The sequence below is a fragment of the Pelophylax lessonae genome (genome assembly GCF_965119305.1).
Source record: "Pelophylax lessonae genome assembly, chromosome: 3".
Classification (NCBI taxonomy): domain Eukaryota; kingdom Metazoa; phylum Chordata; class Amphibia; order Anura; family Ranidae; genus Pelophylax; species Pelophylax lessonae.
The window spans coordinates 73668075-73689813 of record NC_138770.1 but is presented as its reverse complement, the minus strand read 5'-3'; the positions used below and the strand labels follow the sequence as shown (position 1 = coordinate 73689813).

Genomic DNA, 21739 nt, shown 5'->3' with positions numbered 1-21739 from the left:
AATCATTTTCCACCATTCTTCCACAAATTACTTCTATATTATCTGTCATTTACTGTTCATTGTTTATCACATTAGTTGCATATTTTTATGATGAGAGATCATGCACGTTTAATATTACATTGAATGAATATAAGCATTTATAATCGATTGTTCTGATTTCAAATTAGATGCACCATTTTATATTTATGTTTTAACAAACATGTCATACTTGCCTCCTCTGTGCAGTTGGTTTTGCACAGAGCAGCCCGGATCCTCCTCTTCTCTGGTCCCCCGTTGCTGCTCCTGGCCCCTTCCTCCTTTCAAAGGCCCCCACAGCCAGTGCCTTGCTATGGGGTCACCCGAGCCGAGTTGCAGCTTCAAAAGTCCATTCAGACACGGAGCTGCTGTTTGGCCCCGCCCCCTCTCCTGATTGGCTAACTGACTGATTGACAGCCGCGAGAGCCAATGGTGCTGCGGCTGTGTCCTAGCCATCAGGAGGGAGAGTTCCAGTTGGCCGAGGGACATCGCTGGACAGAGATGGAGCTCAGGTAAGTATTAGGGGGTGCTGGGGAGGCTGCTACACCCAGAAGGTTTAAGATAAAAAAACCTTCTGACTTTACAACTCCTTTAAGAAAGCAGTCACAGCTCAAGTAGAAAAGCCTGTCCCCTGCCAGTTTGCTATAAGAGAAGGACCCTTGCTCTGTGTGTGGAAGCAATGGTTTCTCTGCAGATGTCCGACACCTCCTGAGGAGTAAGGCCCCTTTCACAAGGGCTTTCTGATCCGCTCCACCTGTCAGTTTTTCAGGCGGACCTGATCGGATGCTCCATGTACCTCTATGGAACAGCAGAAGGTGACATCGGAAGACATGTCCGCTGACATCCGCTGCTATCCGATCTGTGAAATCCAGACGGATGGACAGGTCTGTCTCTGCAAAGTAAGTGGAGATGGAGCTGTCAGCCACCTACTCAGCGGGGATCAGCAGGTTCGCCGAGCGCACCGCTCGTGTGAAAGGACCCCAAGACCTATAGAGCACGCTGCAAAGCAATCAAAGCTCATGCTGGATGCTGACTGCAGCGCTCTAGGCTGACTAAGAAGGGGATGCATCACAGAGAAAATCGCTTTCTCACAGACAGCAAGGATCCTTATCTATAGCATAATGGCAGGGGGCAGGCTTTTCTACTCCAAGCAGAGAATGCTGAAGAAAAACCCATTTGATTTTATTGCTGTGACTGCACTGGGGAGATTTTAGAGCACATCCTGTCCTGGTGACACTGGTAGAAGAAATAAAGGGAATGGGGTGTCTCCTGAGCCATAAGGCCTAGACCAGTGGTCCTCAACTCCGGTCCCACTAACAGGCCAGATTTTAGGTATTAACTTGGGGAGATGCAGACTAGAGCACTGCAATCACTGAGCAGCAAATTATATCACCTGGGATGTATTTCAGTTATCTTGCAAACCTGGCCTGTTAGTGGGCCCTGAGGACCAGGGTTGAGGACCACTGGCCTAGACAACCTCACAGGGGTTTTAATATTTCCCACATCTAGCAAATTCAAAGTATTTTTGTTGCAGTCTCTGTCCCCGCGGTTGTAATGACTTCTTCTTCCTGTGAAACTGTTCAAGACAGGAAGCGAGGGGAAATCTCACTGGGGTAGTCACAGATAGCAACAGAAACCTGATAAAGTGGTTTAACTATTCCCCACTCTGATGAAAGCTAAAAAGACAAAAATGTTTTTTAAATCACTTCATATCAAACCAGTTTACATATACTTCACCTTAGTAACAAATGCTACAGCTAGGAAAAAAAATAAAAAATCCCCAAGCCCATTAGACATGACTATATCTGACTTGTATAATACCATCACCATATAGGGAGTTCCCTACCAGGAACCGGTATTTGCATACATGTTCAGGTCAGGTAAATAGGAAACATTGCATACAGATATTTTGTGTTCTTTGATCCACCCAGCAGGTGAACCTTTCCCGGTTTCTCCTTTGTTATATCCATTTTCCTTTGATAATGATCCCCTTCCCCTCCATGGCCACCCAATAAGAAAGCTTTAAAAGACAAAGAGCTTCTCTATGTAGCAAACTCAAAGGGGAGATTTACTAAAACTGGAGAGAGCAAAATCTGGTGCAGCTGTGCATAGAAACCAATCAGCTTCCAGGTTTTATTGTCAAAGCCTAACTAAACAAGCTGAAGTTACAAGCTGATTGGTTACTGAACCAGATTCTGAGTGCTCCAGTTTTACCCTTGGTTGACACCTATGCGTTTTGCAGAAAGACACTACAGTCTATTTTACATGGTTTACTATGGATCTAGTTCACATCTGTGCGTTTTGAGCCGATGCATTTTTGGAAAAGGTCAGGGACTTTCTTCAAGCAGCAGATTTAGTTTTGCGTGTAAAAGACTTCAATGCTTTGAGTTTTTTTTTTTTTGGTGAACAGGAAAGTATGACCGTTCTCTTCATGGAGTGCGATATCGACGTGACTTTACACTCTCTGGCATTCAAGTCACATCAGAGTAGTGCAGGAACCTTTATGTGTCCAAAGTCACATGCTAGGGTTAAAGGAATTGTAAAGTCAAGGTTTTTCACCTTAATGCATTCTATACATTAAGGTGAAAAACCTTCTTGATTGCTGCTGCCCCCCAGAGCCCCCCGTTATTCTTACCTGAACGTTCCAGTGACTAGCACGAGCCCAGCGGCTCCAGCTGTTGTCTCAGGTCCTCAATGGATAGATTGATAGTAGCAGGAGCCATTGGCTGCCGCTGCTGTCAATCAAATCCAGTGACACGGAAGTGAGGGGCGGGGCCAAGTCCTGCTGTCTGTGTCAATGGACGCAGCAGAGGAACTTGTGAGTGCGCCCGCACAGGTGTGCCCATGGAAAGCAGCTCTCCATGGGGGCACCCGATAATGGAGGAGTCAGATGCGACACCGGGGCACCCCAAAAGAGGATGATCAGGGCTGCTCTGTGCAAAACCTTTGCACAAAGCAGTTTATTTTTTGACAATTACTTTAAGAGCTAGGGTTAGCGGTTAAAATTAGGGTTAAGCTTAGCATTCATAAGGGTTAGCAGTAATCATTAGGGTTAATGTTAGCAGTAAGCATTAGGTTTAGGGGTAATAATTAGGGTTAGGATTCGCAGTAATCATTAGGGTTAGGGGTAATCATTAGGGTTAAGGTTAGCAGTAATTATTAGTGTTAGGGGTATTCATTAGGGGTTAAGATTAGTGGTAATCATTAGGTTTAAGGTTAGAAGTAACCATTAGGGTTAGGGGTAATTATTAGGGTTAAAGTGAAGTGCCACCCAAAAGTGGGACTTCCGCTCATTTGCTTCCTTCTCCCCCTCCGGAGCAACATTTGGCACAATTCAGGGGGGTAGGGAGGGAACAGGTATACGTTTTTGACAGGAACCTTTCCCCACTTCCGAGAGACAGTGCCGCGGCGCCGTCCTTAGGAAGTTCCGTCCAGTTTCTCCTTCCCCCGATGCCGAGCCAATTAGAATGTGCAGCACGCTTCGCACATGCGCAGTAGGGAGCCGGCTGTGAAGCCGAAAGGCTTCATTGCTGGTTTCCCTTACAGTGAATGGCGGCGGCTGCACCCGGCAGCTGATCCGAAAATCGCCTGGGGTGTTGACATTGCAGGCTCCCTGGACAGGTTAATGGTCTATTAAAAGTTAGCAGCTACAGTATTTGAACTCCTCGTTAAGGTTAGCAGTATTCATTAAGTTTAGGGTTAATCAGGAGGTCTGGGGTTAATCAGGAGGTCTGGGGGCGATCATAAGGGTTAGGGGCGATCATAAGGGTTAGCGGTAGAACACTAAATCTAAAAATTACAGCTAACCCGAATGATTACCCCTAACCCCAACTCTAATTCTAACATGGGACTTGCACTCCTTTGATGCAACTTGAGTACCAGAGTGTGAAGTAGCACTTCATGAACAGGACAGTTATTCTTTCCTATTAGCCAAAAAAAAAAAAAAAGGAAAAAAAACGCAAAAAAAAAAAGGGTGTTCAAAAAATGCACTGCAAAATGCTCTGGAAAAAAAACGCATTAATCACAACACGCATAGGTGTGAGCCTAGCTTTATTAAATCTCTCCCATAGCATTGTATGAATGTTGCCATGGATACATCCAATATATTTAGTTTTGGATAGAGTAGGGGGAAACGTTAAAAACCTTGATGAGGTTTTTTGCCACCTGTGTCCCATTGGTGGGGACCTCCCCTTACTCATCAGGCATAAAACAAAGTGAGATGAAACTCTCCAGAACGCAGGCAATTTTCTATTGGACTGTCCTTATTGGAAAAAATGGATTTTTGTAAGAACTTACCGTAAAATCCTTTTCTCTTAAGCTCATTGACAGACGTAGTCTTCTTGATTCTCAAGAGCTGGGTTATGTTGTCTCCGCAGGAGTAGGACTAGGCAGAATGACAAAACGTTCTGGCTCCACCCTAGGGGCAGTCCCTGAGGGTATATCCTCCCTCTCTCTGCTACAGGGAATCAGTTCTGTTTAAAGCAGTACAGAGAATTTAACCCAACCCAACTCAATGATAGAGGGGCGGGTACTACGTCTGTCAATGAGCTTAAAGCGGAGTTCCACCCAGGATTTGTTTTTTTTTTTTTTAATACCCCCGGGACAGTCAGGGCTAGTGCATTCCACAATGGCTAGCCTCTGATCTGTCCCGGGTTGCACTTACCTGCAAGACGAAATACTTACCTTGCAAACGTCTTGTCCAGCGCTGCCATCTCAGATGTGGGCAGCTTGAAGCCAGCGCGTCCTCTTCGGCGTCTTCTTCCGCCTTCTGTGGTCCCACGATGCTCTGCGCCGGCCCCGACGTCACTTCCGGGTCGCGCGCGTCACCCCTCCACAGCTTCTGGGCATGCCCAGAAGCTGTTTAGAAGGGGATGACGCGCGCGACCCGGAACTGACGTCGGGGCCGGTGCAGGCGCAATGATTCCTGGGAGCTATGACGTTCAGCTCCCAGGAATCATTGCAGAGCCAGGAAGTGACGACGGGCCGCGGCCGAGGAAGGAGGAAGAAGGAAGTAAGGTAAGTATATTTTCTTCGCTACGAGGTAAGTAAAAAAAAAAAAAATATGTGATTATCCATTTATTTTTCAGGTGACCCGGAGCGAGAAGATGGAGGTAAGTATAAAAATAGGGTGGAACTCCACTTTAAGAGAAAAGGATTTTACGGTAAGTTCTTACAAAAATCCATTTTTCTCTATCGCTCATTGACAGACGTAGTCTTCTTGATTCTCAAGAGCTGGGACATCCAGAAGCAGTGCCACAAATGAGGGGTGGGATTGACAAAATCAAATCCAATCTAGAAGGCCCAACCGGTGCCAAACTAGAAGTTTTAAAGGCTCATTATAAACAAAGAATGAGGCTAAAGAAAAAATTTTTCCAACGGAAAAAACCCTCGAGGTAGACCACTGGTCTCCTCAAATTGCGGCCTGCAAAACCTTGAGGCCAAATGAGGCATCAGACGATGCCATTACATCAACTTTATAATGTTTAGAGAAGGTATGCACCGACGACCAGGTAGCCGCCTTGCACACCTGGACCACTGACGCCTGATGGCGAAAGGCCCATGACGCACTAAGTGCCCGAGTGGAGTGCGCCTTAACAGGGAACGGGGGCTCCCGACCCTTAATAGAATAAGCCTGCACTACCGTCTGTCTGATCCATCTGGAAATGGTCGCGGCAGATGCAGGCAACCCCTTTTTGGGTCCATCTGGGATCACAAAAAGTGAATCCGTGTTGCGAAACGAGTCTGTCGTTTTCAAGTATACCCTGATCGCCCGGACCACATCCAAGGAGTGCAAAGCAAATTCCCGAGGATGACTGGGCTTAGGACACAGGGAAAGTAATACAATTTCTTCATTCAGATGAAATTCTGAAACCACTTTTGGTAGGAAGGATGGATTCGGACGAAGAACCACCTTATCTCTATGAACCACCAGATATGGTGAACGACAAGATAATGCGGCCAGTTCTGACACCCTGCGTGCAGAAGTAATAGCCACCAAGAAGGCCACCTTCTGGGACAACGTGGGTAGAGGAATCTCCCTAATATCTTCAAAGGGAGGTTTCTGAAGAACCGACAACACTAGATTAAGATCCCAGGGGGGTAACGGCGCGTGCACTGGCGGAGCCAGATGTCGCACCCCCTGGATGAAATTCCGCACCAAGGAATGAGTAGCCAAAGGCTTCTGAAAGAAGATGGCTAATGCTGAGACCTGACCCTTGATAGTACTCAAGGCCAGTTTCTGCTCAACCCCTTGTTGCAGAAAAGCCAATATTCGACTAATCGAATAAGACCGAGGACGGAACCCCAAAGGTTCACACCATGCAATGTAGGACTTCCATGTGCGATGATAAATCTTTCTGGAAGTCGCTTTCCTTGCTTCAACTAGAGTAGGAATAACTGAAGCTGACAAACCTTTGTCCTTCAGCACCTGGGTCTCAATAGCCAGGCCGTTAAAACCAGCGATCGTAAAGCAGGATGGAAGATCGGTCCCTGAGACAGTAGATCCTCCCTGAGAGGAAGTCTCCATGGGACGTCCGCCACCAGTCTGACCATGTCGGCGTACCAAGCTCGACGAGGCCAGTCCGGAGCTACCAGGATTACTGGGATTCCTTCCTCCTCTACCCTGCGAAGAAGTCTTGGCAGTAACGCGAGAGGAGGGAAGGCATATATTAGCTGGTATTGCCCCCACGGGGCGATCAGTGCGTCTGCGGTTTCTGCTAGAGGATCGCGGGAGCGAGCCACGAATCTCTGAACTTTCCTGTTGAATCGTGATGCCAACAGATCCACATCCGGGGTGCCCCACCGTAGGCACAACTGGTGGAAAACGTCTGGATGGAGGGACCATTCCCCCTGATCCAGGGTCTGACGGCTGAGATAATCTGCCTGCCAATTCTCCACCCCCGGAATGAACACCGCAGAGATTGTTGGAACAAATCGTTCCGCCCAGCGAAGAATGCAAGCCACTTCTTTGGCCGCTCGGACACTCTTGGTGCCCCCCTGATGATTGACATAAGCCACGGCCGTGGCATTGTCCGACTGGATCCGAACCGGGCTGCCCTGGAGCTGCTCGGTCCAGTGAATCAGACAAAGTCTGATCGCTCTCAGTTCCAATACATTTATCGGTAACCTGGATTCTTCCGGGGACCAAAGTCCCTGGACAGATAACTGACCAAGAATTCCTCCCCATCCGGATAGACTGGCATCCGTGGTCACTATCGTCCAATATATTGGCAGAAATGACTTTCCCTGGCTGAGCATTGGAGACCGAAGCCACCAAACCAGAGACTCTCTGGTCTGTTTGCTCAATCGTATCTGATTGTCCAGGGATTCCGGATTCCGATTCCATCTGAGAAGAATCTCTTGCTGAAGAATTCGGGTATGGGACTGGGCAAATGGGACTGCTTCGAATGAAGCCACCATCAACCCCAGAACCCTCATGCACGTCCGAAGGGAAGACCAGCTGTTGGACAGTAACAACTGGACTGCTGATTGAATCTTTCAAAGTTTCCCTACCGGAAGGAAAACTCTCGTCCTGACTGTGTCTAGAATTAGACCCAGATATTCGAGCCTCTGGGTGGGAACCAGAAATGACTTTTGCTGGTTCACCAGCCACCCGAATTCCTGTAAAGAAATCATAGTAATTTCTATGTTTTGTAGCAAGGTCTGAGGAGACTCTGCATGAAGCAGAAGATCGTCTAGGTAACCTAGAATCGATATACCTCTTTGGCGCAGAAGTGCCAACATTGGGGCCAACACCTTTGTGAAGACCCGCGGAGCCGTGGCGAGACCGAAAGGTAACGCCACAAACTGATAGTGGTTCTCCTCTACGGAAAAGCGTAGAAAACGCTGATGTCCTGCGAAAATGGGAATGTGAAGATAGGCGTCCTTGATGTCTATGGACGCTAGGACATCCCCTGGATGCAGGAAGGCTGCTACCGTGCGAATGGACTCCATTCTGAATCTTCTTATGTTGACGAAAGAATTGAGTGCTCTTAAGTCCAGAATTGGACGCACTTTGCCCTCTTTCCTGGGTATTGTAAACAGGTTTGAATAAAACCCTTGAAACCGTTCTGTCCAAGGAACGTGGACTACCACTCCTTGTTGTAGTAAATCTGTGACTGCTCTCCTCAGATCTTCTAAACGATCTGCGGATAGACGGATATTGGAAGGGAAGAATCGCGCCGGTGGGAGAGATCGAAACTCGATCTTGTACCCTGACCTTATGACTTCGCAAACCCAATTGTCCGGGATTCTGGAAAGCCATGGATCCGGGAACCGGCGAAGACGTCCCCCCACCCCAGTTATGGGTGGGGGCGCACCTTCAGGCTTTGGATGGTTTATCTTCAGGTCTGGAGGGGGCGGGCTTTTGCTTGCCCGACCAACGACCCCTGACGCTTCCTGTAGGGGCTTTGGAGGACTTAGTTTTTTCACCTCTTGTGAGCAGAAAAAGAAGGCCCTCGTCTTTGACGAGTTCCTCTACCTTTAAAATTTTGCTGTAAAAAGGTGCTTTTTCCACCGGTGAGATCCTTAATGATCTCATCTAAGTTGGCTCCAAATAGACGCTCTCCTGAAAAGGGGATATTAGCCAATGCTTTTTTGGAACCTTGGTCGGCTAACCAACCTTTTAGCCACAGTGTACGCCTGAGAACCACTGCTGAGACTGATGCTCGCGCCATTAATGGAGTGGCGTCTAACGCCGCATCACATACAAACTGTAACCCCTGTATCATTTGTTCCAACAAATCTGATACCGCCTGAGGGACTTCTAAGTCCCGGCGTAACCACTTGGTCCATTCAGTTACAGCCTGCGAAACCAGACCAATAGCAATTATTGGTCTGAAAGCTGATCCAATCAAGGAAAACATGGTGCGAGACATAGCTTCTATCTTGCGATCCACTGGATCTTTAAAAGACGGAGCGTCTTCTAAAGGAATAACCGTGGCTTTATTCAATCTAGCAATAGGTGAATCCACCACAGGTGGTTCTGTCCATTTCTTAATAAGGGTTTCCTCAAATGGATAACGCCTGTCAATGCGTTTAGAAATATTAAAAGTGCGTTTTGGCAGACGCCATTCTTCTTCGATTGGATTGCCAAAACATTTGGGCAATGGAAAAACCTTCGCCACTTTGATGCGCTTTTTAGTCCCAAAAGGGATCTCAGTTTCAGCTATTTCCGATGGAGTACCCTGTAACCTTAAAGTCTCTTGAACAGATACAATGAGTGCGTTTACCAACGCTTCCTCTCGGACTATGGCGGATGCCGAAACATCCTCCTCACTGTCTGAAGAGACAGGACCCGAGACACCAATACCAGATGAAGTACCTGCAACTGCAGAAATAGGCTCAGAGTCTGAATCCGAAGTTTCAGATAATAAGGGGTTAGGCGGGGGTCGCTTTCTTGCGCCCTGTCCCTGACAAGCCACTTCCACCCGGGACACAAAAGTTTCCATAATAGCTGACAAAGATTCAATTGTCAATGGGGTGCTGGAGGATCCCGCAGACCCCTCGAGGGGATCCGGAGGAGATACGTGAGTGGCAGGGTCCATGTTAATACAGGACACCTTTGCCAGCAAAAACAAAAAAACTTTTTCTTTTTTTTTTTTTTTTGTTTGTGTGTCTCCCCCTAGCGCAATAGCGCCCCTCAGAGTACCTGCTTCTCGATCCCAGAGAGAGAGAGAGAGGGACCCCCAAGGCTCACCAACCGATGCAGTGCAGTTTCCAACAAACTGCAGTCAGCGTCTGTCTTACACAGACTGGAAGGAGCTGTTTACTTTTTTCCCCGGGCAGAAGGCGTGGCTCCGCCCCCTGTGTACGCCTTCCGGCGTTCCCAGCCCTCCACGAGGTAGCTGGGCTCACAAAACATGGCCGCCCCCATAGAAGAGACATAAGACTCCAAAAACATGGCGGCCGGCGTGACCTGAGGACATACATGCATTCGGTCTACGGCAAAATGGCGGCGGACCGCCAATATCGTCTTCCCAGCACATCCACCTGCACTCTGCTAAGAGGTGACATATGGATCTACAGAGATACACTGCACATAAGGTAGGATTATACCTCCTATGTCTGCTGTAATTTACAGTCTGCTGGGTAGAGTGTTAGCTCTTGAACCAAGTCCACTTCCCACAAACACATGCTGTATTACAAGGGGGACTTGTAAGTATCAGATATATACTGATCATATATGGAGGGGCCCATAATATATACTGCCTCATAATGAGGAAAAAAGGGAACGTTTACTCACCATACCGAACCGACAGGCACCCTCTCTTCACAATACCCTCTCCACCGGGGTGGGGGTTTGTGGACGCCTCGACTCTCTGGTACCTGGCGTCCAAGCGAGCTTTTAACTCGCAAAGTCAGTCCCTTTGCTGGGACTCCGTCGCGGCCGACTCAGCGCACTGGTCTGCACGCGCTCTTAGGCAGAAACCGGGGTGACCACTGGATCTCAACATCCAGCCCGTCGCCCGGCCCCGCATACTTACTTGAATATGTCGCGGCCGACCAAGCGCAATGCCATGGTCTGCGCGCGCTCGTAGGCCGGCTGGGGTGACCACAAGTGTCGCCCAGTCCGGCATTATTGCTTGAAGATCTCACAGGAAAAAAACACTGGAGAAAACTACCTAAAAAATGTCTTTTTCTTAAAGAAAAAAAAGTCTTGCCAGGACCAAAAGATCCCAGCAAGGAACTTAGGTCCTTACTCCTGACTAGACAGAAAAAAACTGATTCCCTGTAGCAGAGAGAGGGAGGATATACCCTCAGGGACTGCCCCTAGGGTGGAGCCAGAACGTTTTGTCATTCTGCCTAGTCCTACTCCTGCGGAGACAACATAACCCAGCTCTTGAGAATCAAGAAGACTACGTCTGTCAATGAGCGATAGAGAAAAGTGTCCGCAAATGAAAGAAAAAAAAAAATGTCCCCTCTAATCCCGGTACCGCTGACAAATCAACACTTTGGATTTCCCCCATCAGTTCCAACAGCAATGGCCACCAGGAGGGTTAATCTTCCCAAATAGGACACTAAAAACATAAAACATGGCCGGTGTTCTAACCCCTTGCTACTCCATCCAAAAATAGACAAAATAGTTATTTTTTGGCTTTACATACACTTTAAATATGGATGGGCAAGGCAAAGATCACATATACATTTACAGAAAAAAAAAAAAGAACTGGTTATATTATAAAACATTTAAAAACAAAAACAGTCAACTTAAAAAAATAAATAAAAAAAACGACTGAAATCTGTGGTCATATTAAGGTATTCTACTCACCAAGGCCTTTAGATAATAGAGTGGCCCTGGCCTCTGTGAGGCCAGGGAAATTTGGCTTGATGAAATCCTCCATGGTAACCGTGGCCAGAGAGTTAAACGCAGAGGAGATGGTGCTGAAAACAGATATCTGCAGTCTGTTATATAGCACAGGTCACAACAAGAAGACACCCAACCACCACTTTACCTGTACTACAATCTTGGCTCACCTATCTAGAACATGTCTTGCCAAAGTAGTAAACAAGTCTGCTGCTTGCTTGGTTGTGCCACATGGCAGAGGTGTGCAAACCACAAGACTTACTATATAGAAAGTTACAAATAATGCCCTAGATCAGCCTTCACTAAATGGCGGACCATGGTCCTGATACGGACCAACACACAGCCCAGTCCGGACCACCAGCCAGCCATCCTGCTGTGCTGGATCCTCACCAAGCTTCAGTCACTGGTTGCTAGGATTGCTGGCATCATAGCAACCAATGATGTCACATGTGTGTTCCACCCCCTGCAGCACACTTTTCTTCTCAGCTACCCCCCCCCCCCCCGCCTGGCTCTAATGGACTCTACTATAGTCAGACTCTGATGGGGGAACCTGATGTATGGGGGGACACCTGATGTAAGGTGGTTCTATTTTCTTTTACTTGAGGATGTGACTGGCCTACCTTCAATGTTTTATTAAAGAGAAATTCGGACCACGCTGGAAGAATATTTTAGCAATCGGCCTTCCTTGAATTTTAATTACTCCTTCATTCATTACAATTCATTACTCCTGCCCTAGATATAACCGTAAACCTATCTGAGTATGCATTTAGCTCTGTGCCTAGAGTTTCTTTATGTACATTTCCCCAAAATGTCTCCAATAAATGGACATCTCACCCATCATATCTCACTGGTACTAGTGGTCCAATCGGAAAACTAGGGCTTATCCAACTTTCATCACACAAGGGTTATGGGTGAGATTTTCCTCTCACTTTGGAGAGATTTGGGGTGGTCAAAAGTGTTTCTCCCAATTTTGGTCCCGATGACAACTAAACTGAATTGCCCCAAAGCAGACAGTTTTCTCCTCTTTTTTTTTTTGTAGAACAAAGGCCCGGTTCACATATTGCAGTGTGGGAAACTGAATGCGATTCGAACAGGAATGGAACCACATTTCTGTACAAATCGCATTAGATTCTTTACAGTGCGATTTGTGCCATTTGCGAATTGTATGGCTCAAACTGCACCACACGAAAGGCGTAGGCACCTTTTTTTTCCCCACATTGTGAACACCCATGCGATCCGATTCAGCCAATCGCACTGCAATATGTGAATCATTTTGGAGTGTCGCTAACATAACAGCAGCAGTTCAAATGAATAGAGTGCGATCGTGATGCAGTGTAGGAAATGCACGGGAATCACTGTGAATCCCGCACCGCATCAGTGTAAACCAGCACCCAAAGGGGGACTACACTGCATCTGAGCACCACAAACCAAAACTCTACTTAATTTATTTGTAATATTCAAAGCAAACTTCCCCCTCTATCCAAGTCTCCATGCTTTATTTTGTTGAGAAATCACTTTGAAAAACACCCTCTAGCATTTCTGGCTGTAGCCATCTTGAGTAAGGGCAGAGGATTCATGTAGCATTTACTTCCTGGAATCGATCTGCCCTTAGCGCATGCAGGAGGGTGTATATCATATCTAAATATGATATACTTTCCTATCCATTTACTAATGCTAGCAGCATGAGGATTAAAAATAATCAAGGTTGATTGGGAGAGTAAAGTTTCACCTTAAGCCGGCCATACATGCATACATACAGTAACTACTGGTTCAGCAGGGACCGGCTAAATTTCGATCCATGTATGGGCTAGCTGGTTGTACACAAGTTGATCAATTGAGTCGTGTACAACCAGCCTGTCAGGTTCTTCCCGATCAGTGCCGCTGGCAAAGCCAGCAACCACGATCATTGTATTCTGCCAGCATCGAAGGCTCACCTTGGCAGAATACAATAGCTAAGCGGGAAGGATACCCCCATCCACACTTAATGTGTAGATAGGGAATCGGTTCTCTCCCCAACCCCCACTAAACCTGCTGATTGAATGAAAAATAATGAATCACGTGCATAACTGTCATAGAAATCCCCATAGGAGCCAGAACAAGGACATATTACCTACCTGAGGGCTCCACTGAACAGACAGGCCACAAACAGACCTGGGAGGCCAGGAAAATCCTGCAGAATGTCCATGACGAAGTATAGCACCATCTGGAGAGGAAAGAAAAAACAAAACACAAAAAATGCATTAAAGAAAATTAAGCGTTTCTAAATAAATGCTTTATTCTATATAAAAAAGAAAAAAAAAAGCCTTTTATATGCCTCTATACAAATGGCAAGTCTTTTTAGGCAAGTATCCCCACGGAAAAGTCTCACTTCTACCCCTGTTAGAGTGACAACTGTCTTTTTCTATTACTTTTTGTCTCAATGACTATGAGACAAGTTATTGACGCCTTCTTCAGATACAGCAATACACGCCTTCTTCAGATACATTACGTAAGCCGAGTCTACACCTCAAGATAATGATCAGGAGATTGATCAGCAGAGTGAGAGATATCCATCCCTAAATTTTTAACAAACATTTCTTCACATTATAAAGTTTGCTCGTTCCAGTAAATAAAGTTGTGTGGTTGATTTTTACAATACGATCTATGTAACTTGATGACTGCTGCAAAGGCAAAGCTCCTTGCCAAGAAACCCAAGGTAGGACCTGTAGTTCCTGATAGCATCCTAGGTTGATTTACATCTTCCCATATGAGCACCTAGTAAGCTGTGGAAGTTACCTGGTCCGGGACAGCTTTGATTTCAGGGGTAAAGAGATTATTCTTTTGGTCATAAGCAAACATCACCAGGCCGGTCAGACACCCTAAAGCCAGAACCAATTGCTGGCAGGGAAACACAGCGTAGCAGGACCTGGGAAGACAAATTTAATTAGGATTTCACATTACTTTCAGCCCATTTCGGAAATAGCACAAGTCAATGGCAGCCAAAGCTAAACTCCAAAAATAAAAAAGGTACAAATTAAATTCCAGGAATTCAGCAACTTTGCAAAAGGTGTAGGCACACTATGAGTTAAGTCCAGTTAGGTGCTAGGTCACCCCTCCCTGACTTATCTCTATTACTTATATGTGACAGATTTACAGCAATCCCAGAGGATACACTCCTGCTGTGAGAGGACAGAAGCAGAGAGAACAGCTATGCCCGCCCCTCTCAACTTGCTGCCCATTCACAGAAGCCTTTGTATTTTGTGAATGAGTTCACATAATACAAAGGCTTCTGTGAATGGGCAGATAGACTAGAGGGACAGGCATAGCAGACCCAGTAACTCTGCTCTTAAAGGAGCCCACAGCAAGCAGTGCCAAAGCTCCAGAAGTTATCTTCCTGTAGCACAATAAACCTGTCAGATGTATATAACCAAGATAAGTCTACAAAGGGGGTAAGCACCTTGTTGGACAGAACTCATAGTATGCCTGCAGTCTTTACAAAGCAGCAAAGCAGCTAGAGTATAAATTGTACAGAGTGACACAGTTTGGTTTTGAAGACCGCACGGAGCCCATTTCTCCCCAGTCCTGGAGGCCCCTGCTGCTACTACTGAAAAAGGTTTAAGACCTCAATAGACCCGGGGAAGTTTAAAATGCATGCATGATACTGACGCCACCCCCCCCCCACCCCCTCCCACAGGCACATACAGTGGAAGTCCAAACATAGTTATTAGTCATTAGTGGGCAGAACAGATTTTGGAAACTTTCTTTAGGGGTGTCCACGATGACAGTACTGTAGGTGGGCACCAAACACAGCACACCTTCTACATGGTAGGCACAGACACAATAGTCTGGCTATGTGCTTTAGAAGGTCATATTAGCTGCCCTCGTAGCTCACATTTTGGCAGGCTGCCCCTCTCTAAAATGTTGGGATAACCATAATAAAAAACTGAAAATAAGCGAAAGCACCGCACATTCCCTTTATACATCACCACTCACATGACGGCCTCCTTCTCTGTCCGTGAACTGAGGTAGCGCTGCACTTGAGCCTGGTTCACCCCATACAATGACAGCATCAGGAAAATTCCTCCAATACCCAGGGACCAGACAGAATGACGGGTGAATGGATCTGGGTTGAAGCTGTAATGAGAGGAAGGGTCATTTGAGATTGGACGAAATAGGAACTTACTATTGGTTTGGCAACAAGGTTGAGATTTTCTTCTCTGGTTTTATGTGGCTAAAGAATTCACACAAGGACTCCTGCTACTCCTGACCAGCACAGGTGAACAAACGATAAGTAGTGGACTTAGCCTACATGTCTCCACCACACCACACACCCTAGAACAGCGTTTCTCAACCTTTTCAACACAGAGGAACCCTTAAAATAAAATTTCTGGTCTCAGGGAACCGCTGCTAAAAATTAAAAATCTACAACTCATGATACATTAGTGTGACAGTCAGTGGGACGAATGCTCCTTACTCTTGTCATCATTGGGCAGAATTACCCCCTTACAGATAGCTAAAAGGAACAATGTCATCATTGGGAACTTATCTGAGAGGCAGAAATCGCCCATGGCTCAAGGAACCCCTAGCAATCTCAGGAGGAACCCTGGTTGAGAAACCCTGCCCTAGAAAATTTAGGCTGAGGCTGCTTTTTATCGTTTGTTCACCTGGGCTGGTCGGAAGTACCGGGGATCCTTTCCTTTATACAATGACCAGTCTAAAGTAGATCTCCATTTGTTCTTCTTGCTCTGGAAAGACAAGAGTGTACCCATGAGGTGCAGTGTTTTAACGTCACATGTCATCACTCACTTTATCCCAGAGATCTTATTGTTGTCGATGGCAATTTGCCAAACCTCCTTGATACCGCCCACTTTTGCAGTACCGACAATGATAACCGCAAGCTGTCCAGCAAACATCACCATCGTCTGAATGACATCTGTCCAGATAACGGCCTTCAAACCTCCCTGGCGAAAGAGAGGATAAGGATAAATTAGTCCACATTGGAAAATTACCACCCGACCAATCAATAAATGAATAAAATCCAGAAGGAGAAAAAGGAGGACACAGCATGGAGGTGAAGCACTACCCTTCTTGCTTGTGTCACTCTCTCGCTAGCTAGACACACTTGGGTTGATTTACTAAAACTGGAGAGTGCAAAATCTGGTGCAGCTCTGCATAGAAACCAATCAGCTTCCAGGTTTTATTGTGAAAGCCTAATTGAACAAGCTGAAGTTAGACGCTGATTGGCTACCATGCACAGCTGCACCAGATTTTGCACCGTTAAGTTTTAGTAAATCAATCCCACTATGCTCTGAGGAATCCCATTCTGCAGCATTCAGTGAAGACCGAGAGTTGTGTGATCAGCAGTCATGCGATTAATCAGTTCCCAGTTTTAGAGCCGGCAGGGGTGCAGCTGCAGCATTACATTTTGCTGCAGCCATATAGGTGTGTATGTTTTGTTTTTTTTATTTCCTACACTTCCCCTTTAAAGTGGTTGTACACCCTAAGGCTTCTTTCACACGGGCGCTCCGTTTTTGTCGTCCGTTCAGTTACTTTTTTTTTTTTACGGACACGGATGACACTTGTGTCATCCGGTCCGTATGTCTGCATATCATCCCATCCGTTTGTGGATGATATACGGACATAATGTATGTCTATGGGATTGCGGATGTCAGCGGATGACACTGCTGACATCCGATTTTGCGTCCTTTCCGTTTTTTAAACGGAAGAAAAAAATGGATTTTTGTAAAATCTTACCGTAAAATCCTTTTCTCTTAGCTCATCGACAGACGTAGTCCTCGGTGATACACCACCTTCGGTTATGTTACCTCCGCAGGAGCAGGACTAGACAGGAAATTAAAAAGCTCTGGCCACACCCTAGGGGCAGTCCCAGAGGGTATATCCTCTCTCTCTCTGCCTCAGCAAATCAGTTATGTGAAAAAGCAGTGCTTAGAGAATTTAACCCAACCCAACTCCAAAACAGAGGGGCGGGGACTACGTCTGTCGATGAGCTAAGAGAAAAGGATTTTACGGTAAGATTTTACAAAAATCCATTTTTCTCTAGCGCTCATCGACAGACGTAGTCCTCGGTGATACACCACCTTCGGGACGTCCCAGAGCAGTATCACAACTGAGGGGTGGGAAAATGGAAATCAAATCCCAATCTAGAAGGCCCAACCGGTGCCAACTAGAAGTTTACAATGCTCATCCTTAATGATGAGACTCAACAAAAAAATTTTCAAACAGAAAAAAACCCTCGAGGTAGACCACCGGTCTCCTCAAATTGCGGCCTGCAAAACCTTGCGGCCAAATGAGGCATCCGCCGATGCCGTCACATCAATTTTATAGAATTTAGTAAAGGTATGTACCGACGACCAAGTGGCCGCCTTACATACCTGGACCACTGACGCCTGATGGCGAAAGGCCCAGGAAGTACTGAGCGCTCGAGTGGAGTGCGCCCTAACAGGGAACGGAGGACTCTGACCCTTAATAGAATAAGCCTGTACCACCGTTTGTCTAATCCATTTGGCAATGGTCGCGGCAGATGCAGGCAAACCCTTTCTGGGGCCATCCGTGATCACAAAAAGTGAATCCGTCTTACGGAATGATTCCGTAGCTTTCAGGTATACCCTGATTGCCCGAACCACATCCAAGGAATGCAACGCATGTTCCCGATGATGCTTGGGCTGAGGACACAAGGAAGGTAGTACAATATCTTCATTCAGATGAAAATCTGAAACCACCTTAGGAAGAAAAGATGGCTTAGGATGAAGTACTACCTTATCCCTATGAATCACTAGGTATGGGGACTGGCATGATAATGCAGCCAGTTCTGACACCCTGCGAGCAGAAGTAATAGCCACCAAGAAGACCACCTTCTGGGATAAAGTAAGCAAGGGAATCTCCCTGATGTTTTCAAAGGGAGGTTTCTGTAGAACCGACAAAACCAAATTAAGATCCCAGGGCGGTAAGGGCGCGCGGACTGGAGGAGCCAGGTGCCGCACCCCCTGGATGAAATTCCGCACCAAGGATTTGGTAGCTAAAGGTTTCTGAAAGAAGATTGCTAATGCTGAAACTTGACCCTTGATGGTGCTCAAGGCTAGCTTCTGCTCAACCCCTTGTTGCAAAAAGGCCAATATTCGAGACACCGAATAGGTACGTGGAGGAAATCCTAAAGATTCGCACCACGCAATATAAGTCTTCCATGTGTGATAATAGACTTTGCTGGAAGTCGCTTTCCTTGCTTTAATAAGGGTAGGAATGACTGAAGTAGACAAACCTCTGTCCTTCAGTACTTGGGTCTCAATGGCCAGGCCATTAAAACCAGCGACTGTAAAGCACGAAGGTAAATAGGTCCTTGAGACTACAGACACTCCCTGAGACGAAGTTCCCACGGAACGTCTGCGACTAACATGTCCAAGTCGGCCAGGCCGGCTTGAAGAGGCCAGCCTAGAATTTCTAGGACCACTGGCGCTGATTGGATCTGAACCAGGCGTCCCTAGAGCTATCTGGCCCCGACCATCCGAGAAAGTCTGGTCGTTTTCTGTTCCCACACATTTATCAGATACCTGATAGTTATCAGGAAAGGTGATCTTTTCTGGTTGAACCTCAGGGACCGAAGTCACCCGACTAGAGGCTACTTGGCCTATCTGGTCAATCAGATCCGATTCCTGTGAGGTATCGGGACTAATCTTAGGAAAAGGTAAAGGAAAAGATCTATACAGGGAACGGTAACTACCGCTTCCTGTACTTAAATGTTGGAAGGGAAGAATCGCACCGGTAGTAGTGGTTGATGCTCGATCTAATGTCCTGAATACCGGTGAAAACGTCCCCCCACCCTGAAATCGGGTGGGGGCGCACCTTCAGGCTGTGTACTCCTTTACTTCGGGTTTGGCTGGGTTGGTCCTCTGCTTGTCCGACCAGCCCTTCTTGAACCCTCCTGGAGGAGTCTTGCCTTTCCCGGGAGTACCAGCCGGGCGCCCTTTATGGGCGGTAAAGAAAGGTCCTCGCTTGTTGCGAGGTCCCTTAGCTTTTGCAGCCTGTGGCAAAAAAGTACTCTTGCCCCCGGTGGCATCCTTAATGATTTCATCTAGGTTGGCTCCAAATAGACGATTCCCCTGAAAAGGGAGATTGGTCAAAGTCTTTTTGGAACCTAGGTCAGCTGACCAGCATTTTAACCACAGCACACGTCTGAGGATCACTGCTAACTTAGATGCATGCCCTAACAAGGGAGTAGTGTCCAAGGCTGCGTCACAGATAAACCGTAGCCCTTGTATGATCTGTTCTATCAAATCAGATGTCTCCTGGGGAATATCTTTTCCCCTAAGATCTTGGCGTACCATTTTCGCCCATTCCGTAAGTGTCTGGGAAACTAGACCAATAACAATTACTGGTCTAAATGCTGACCCTATCAGAGAAAAGATAGTGCGGGACTCCGCTTCTATCTTTCGATCCACCGGATCCTTAAAGGACGAAGTGTCCTCCACTGGAATAACCGTGGCTTTATTCAGCCTGGAAATAGGCGGATCCACGACTGGTGGTACCGTCCATTTCTTAATGATGGATTCCTCAAACGGATAGCGTCTAGCAATACGCTTGGAAATAGTAAAGGTACGTTTAGAATGCTCCCATTCTCCTTTAATCTGATTACCAAAACATTTAGGTACAGGAAAAGCCTTCGCCGTCTTGATGGGCTTATTAGTCCCAAAAGGCCTCTCTGTTTCAGTTGCCTCTGCCGGTAAAGCCTCAAGTTTTAAGGTTTCTTGCACTGCCACAACTAGTGCGTCCACCAATGCTTCTTCCTGAATAATAGCAGGAGAAGAAGCGTCCTCCTCACTGTCTGAGGGGGCTTTACCTGGGATAACAGCCCTTGCAGAGGAACCTGCAACTTCAGTGACCATCTCTGAATCAGAGTCAGAGGTGTCAGATGGTATAGGGGTAGGCGGGGGTCGCTTCCTTGACCCCCGTCCCTGACAGGCCGCCTCCACCCGAGCCACCATAGACTCCAAAATTGCTGTAAATGACTCTATACTCTGTGCACCGGCGGGTCCCGAGGCCCCCTCGAGGGAAACAGGTGGGGGAATATGTGTGGCAGGATCCATAATAACTCCAGTTACTTCCTGGATGATATAATTCAAAAGTAAAGAAAAAACTTTTTTTTTTTTTTTGACCCTCAGCGCCACAAAAAAACCCCTTAGTGTTACCTGCTAGGGATCCCTATCGATCGAGAGAGAGAGAGATAGACCCCCAGGCTCACCACTTGATGTTCAGAGTTAAACTGCAACAGCTTACAGCGCTGTCTTAGACAAACAGGAAGTCTTTTGGCTGGCTGCCCAGGAAGAAAGGAGGCGGCTCCGCCCCTCTGCACGCCTTCCGGCGCCTCCCCCAAGCTCCACGAGGTGTAGAATCACCTCAAACATGGCCGCCCCCATGCTGGAGACACGAGGCTACGCCAAAATGGCGGCTCGTGCGATCCAGCAAAAAAAATGGCGGCGGCCTGTGCTGACTAGCGGTGTGCTGCAGGCACACAACACTCTCTCTGCATGGGGATATGGCGTGGTTGGCGGTACCGGCCCTGGCGGACCGCATGGCCGTTCGGGAGGCCTGCTATTAGCTGGAGATCTGATTTGGAAGGCAGTCTACATGTCCATGGCTTCTGACTGGTAGGTAGCTTATACTTAACCCATAAGATTCCCAGAATGCCACAGATTACATCTTTTAAAACATGTATACAATAGATTGTTAGCTCCCAAACCAAGCCTCCTGGCTTTTTGCACACATAAAATCACACTCAAAGTAGGAGGATTTGTGACATGTTATAGGATAGAAAGAACTCTTTCTTACCATACAGAGAGGGGCCCGCGTTCACCACAAAACCCGTCAGGGAAAAAAAGGGGGAACATACTACTCACCATACCGGAACCAGGCGGGCACCAACTCCTGACAGTACCCCTCTCCACCGGGGCGGGAGGGCTGTCGACCGATACGGACGCCGTGACTCATGGTCTTTGGCGTTTCAGCGAGACGTTTAACTCGCGGGTTCAGTCCTTTTAATGGGACTTTGTCGCGGCCGACCCAGCGCGGAGCTATGGCCTGCACGCGCTCGTAGGCTGAACTGGGGTGACCACCGGATCTCAACATCCAGCCCGTCGCCCAGTTCAGCTTTCTTGCTTGAAGATCTCACAGGAACACTGGAGAAAAAAAGCTGTCCAAAAATCCTTTTAGAAAAAAATTCTTGCCAGGACCTAAGATCCCAGCAAGGTATCTAGGTCCTTACTCCTAACTAGACAGAAAATAACTGATTTGCTGAGGCAGAGAGAGAGAGAGGATATACCCTCTGGGACTGCCCCTAGGGTGTGGCCAGAGCTTTTTAATTTCCTGTCTAGTCCTGTCTAGTCATAACCGAAGGTGGTGTATCACCGAGGACTACGTCTGTCGATGAGC

General features: G+C 47.1%; 1 protein-coding gene across 2 annotated transcripts in view; it reads right to left on the bottom strand.

Moving 5' to 3' along the window:
- The window catches only part of SLC5A6 (solute carrier family 5 member 6), a 98006-nt gene that overhangs the window by 40968 nt on the left and 35299 nt on the right, over positions 1 to 21739 (bottom strand). For both annotated transcript variants that reach the window (XM_082251769.1, XM_082251770.1), the window contains exons 5-9: positions 16106 to 16260; positions 15293 to 15433; positions 14096 to 14225; positions 13435 to 13523; positions 11285 to 11397 (exon numbers count right to left, since the gene is read on the bottom strand). In XM_082251769.1, the coding sequence (XP_082107895.1) occupies positions 11285 to 11397; positions 13435 to 13523; positions 14096 to 14225; positions 15293 to 15433; positions 16106 to 16260 (628 nt within the window). The remainder of the gene's footprint in view (positions 1 to 11284; positions 11398 to 13434; positions 13524 to 14095; positions 14226 to 15292; positions 15434 to 16105; positions 16261 to 21739) is intronic.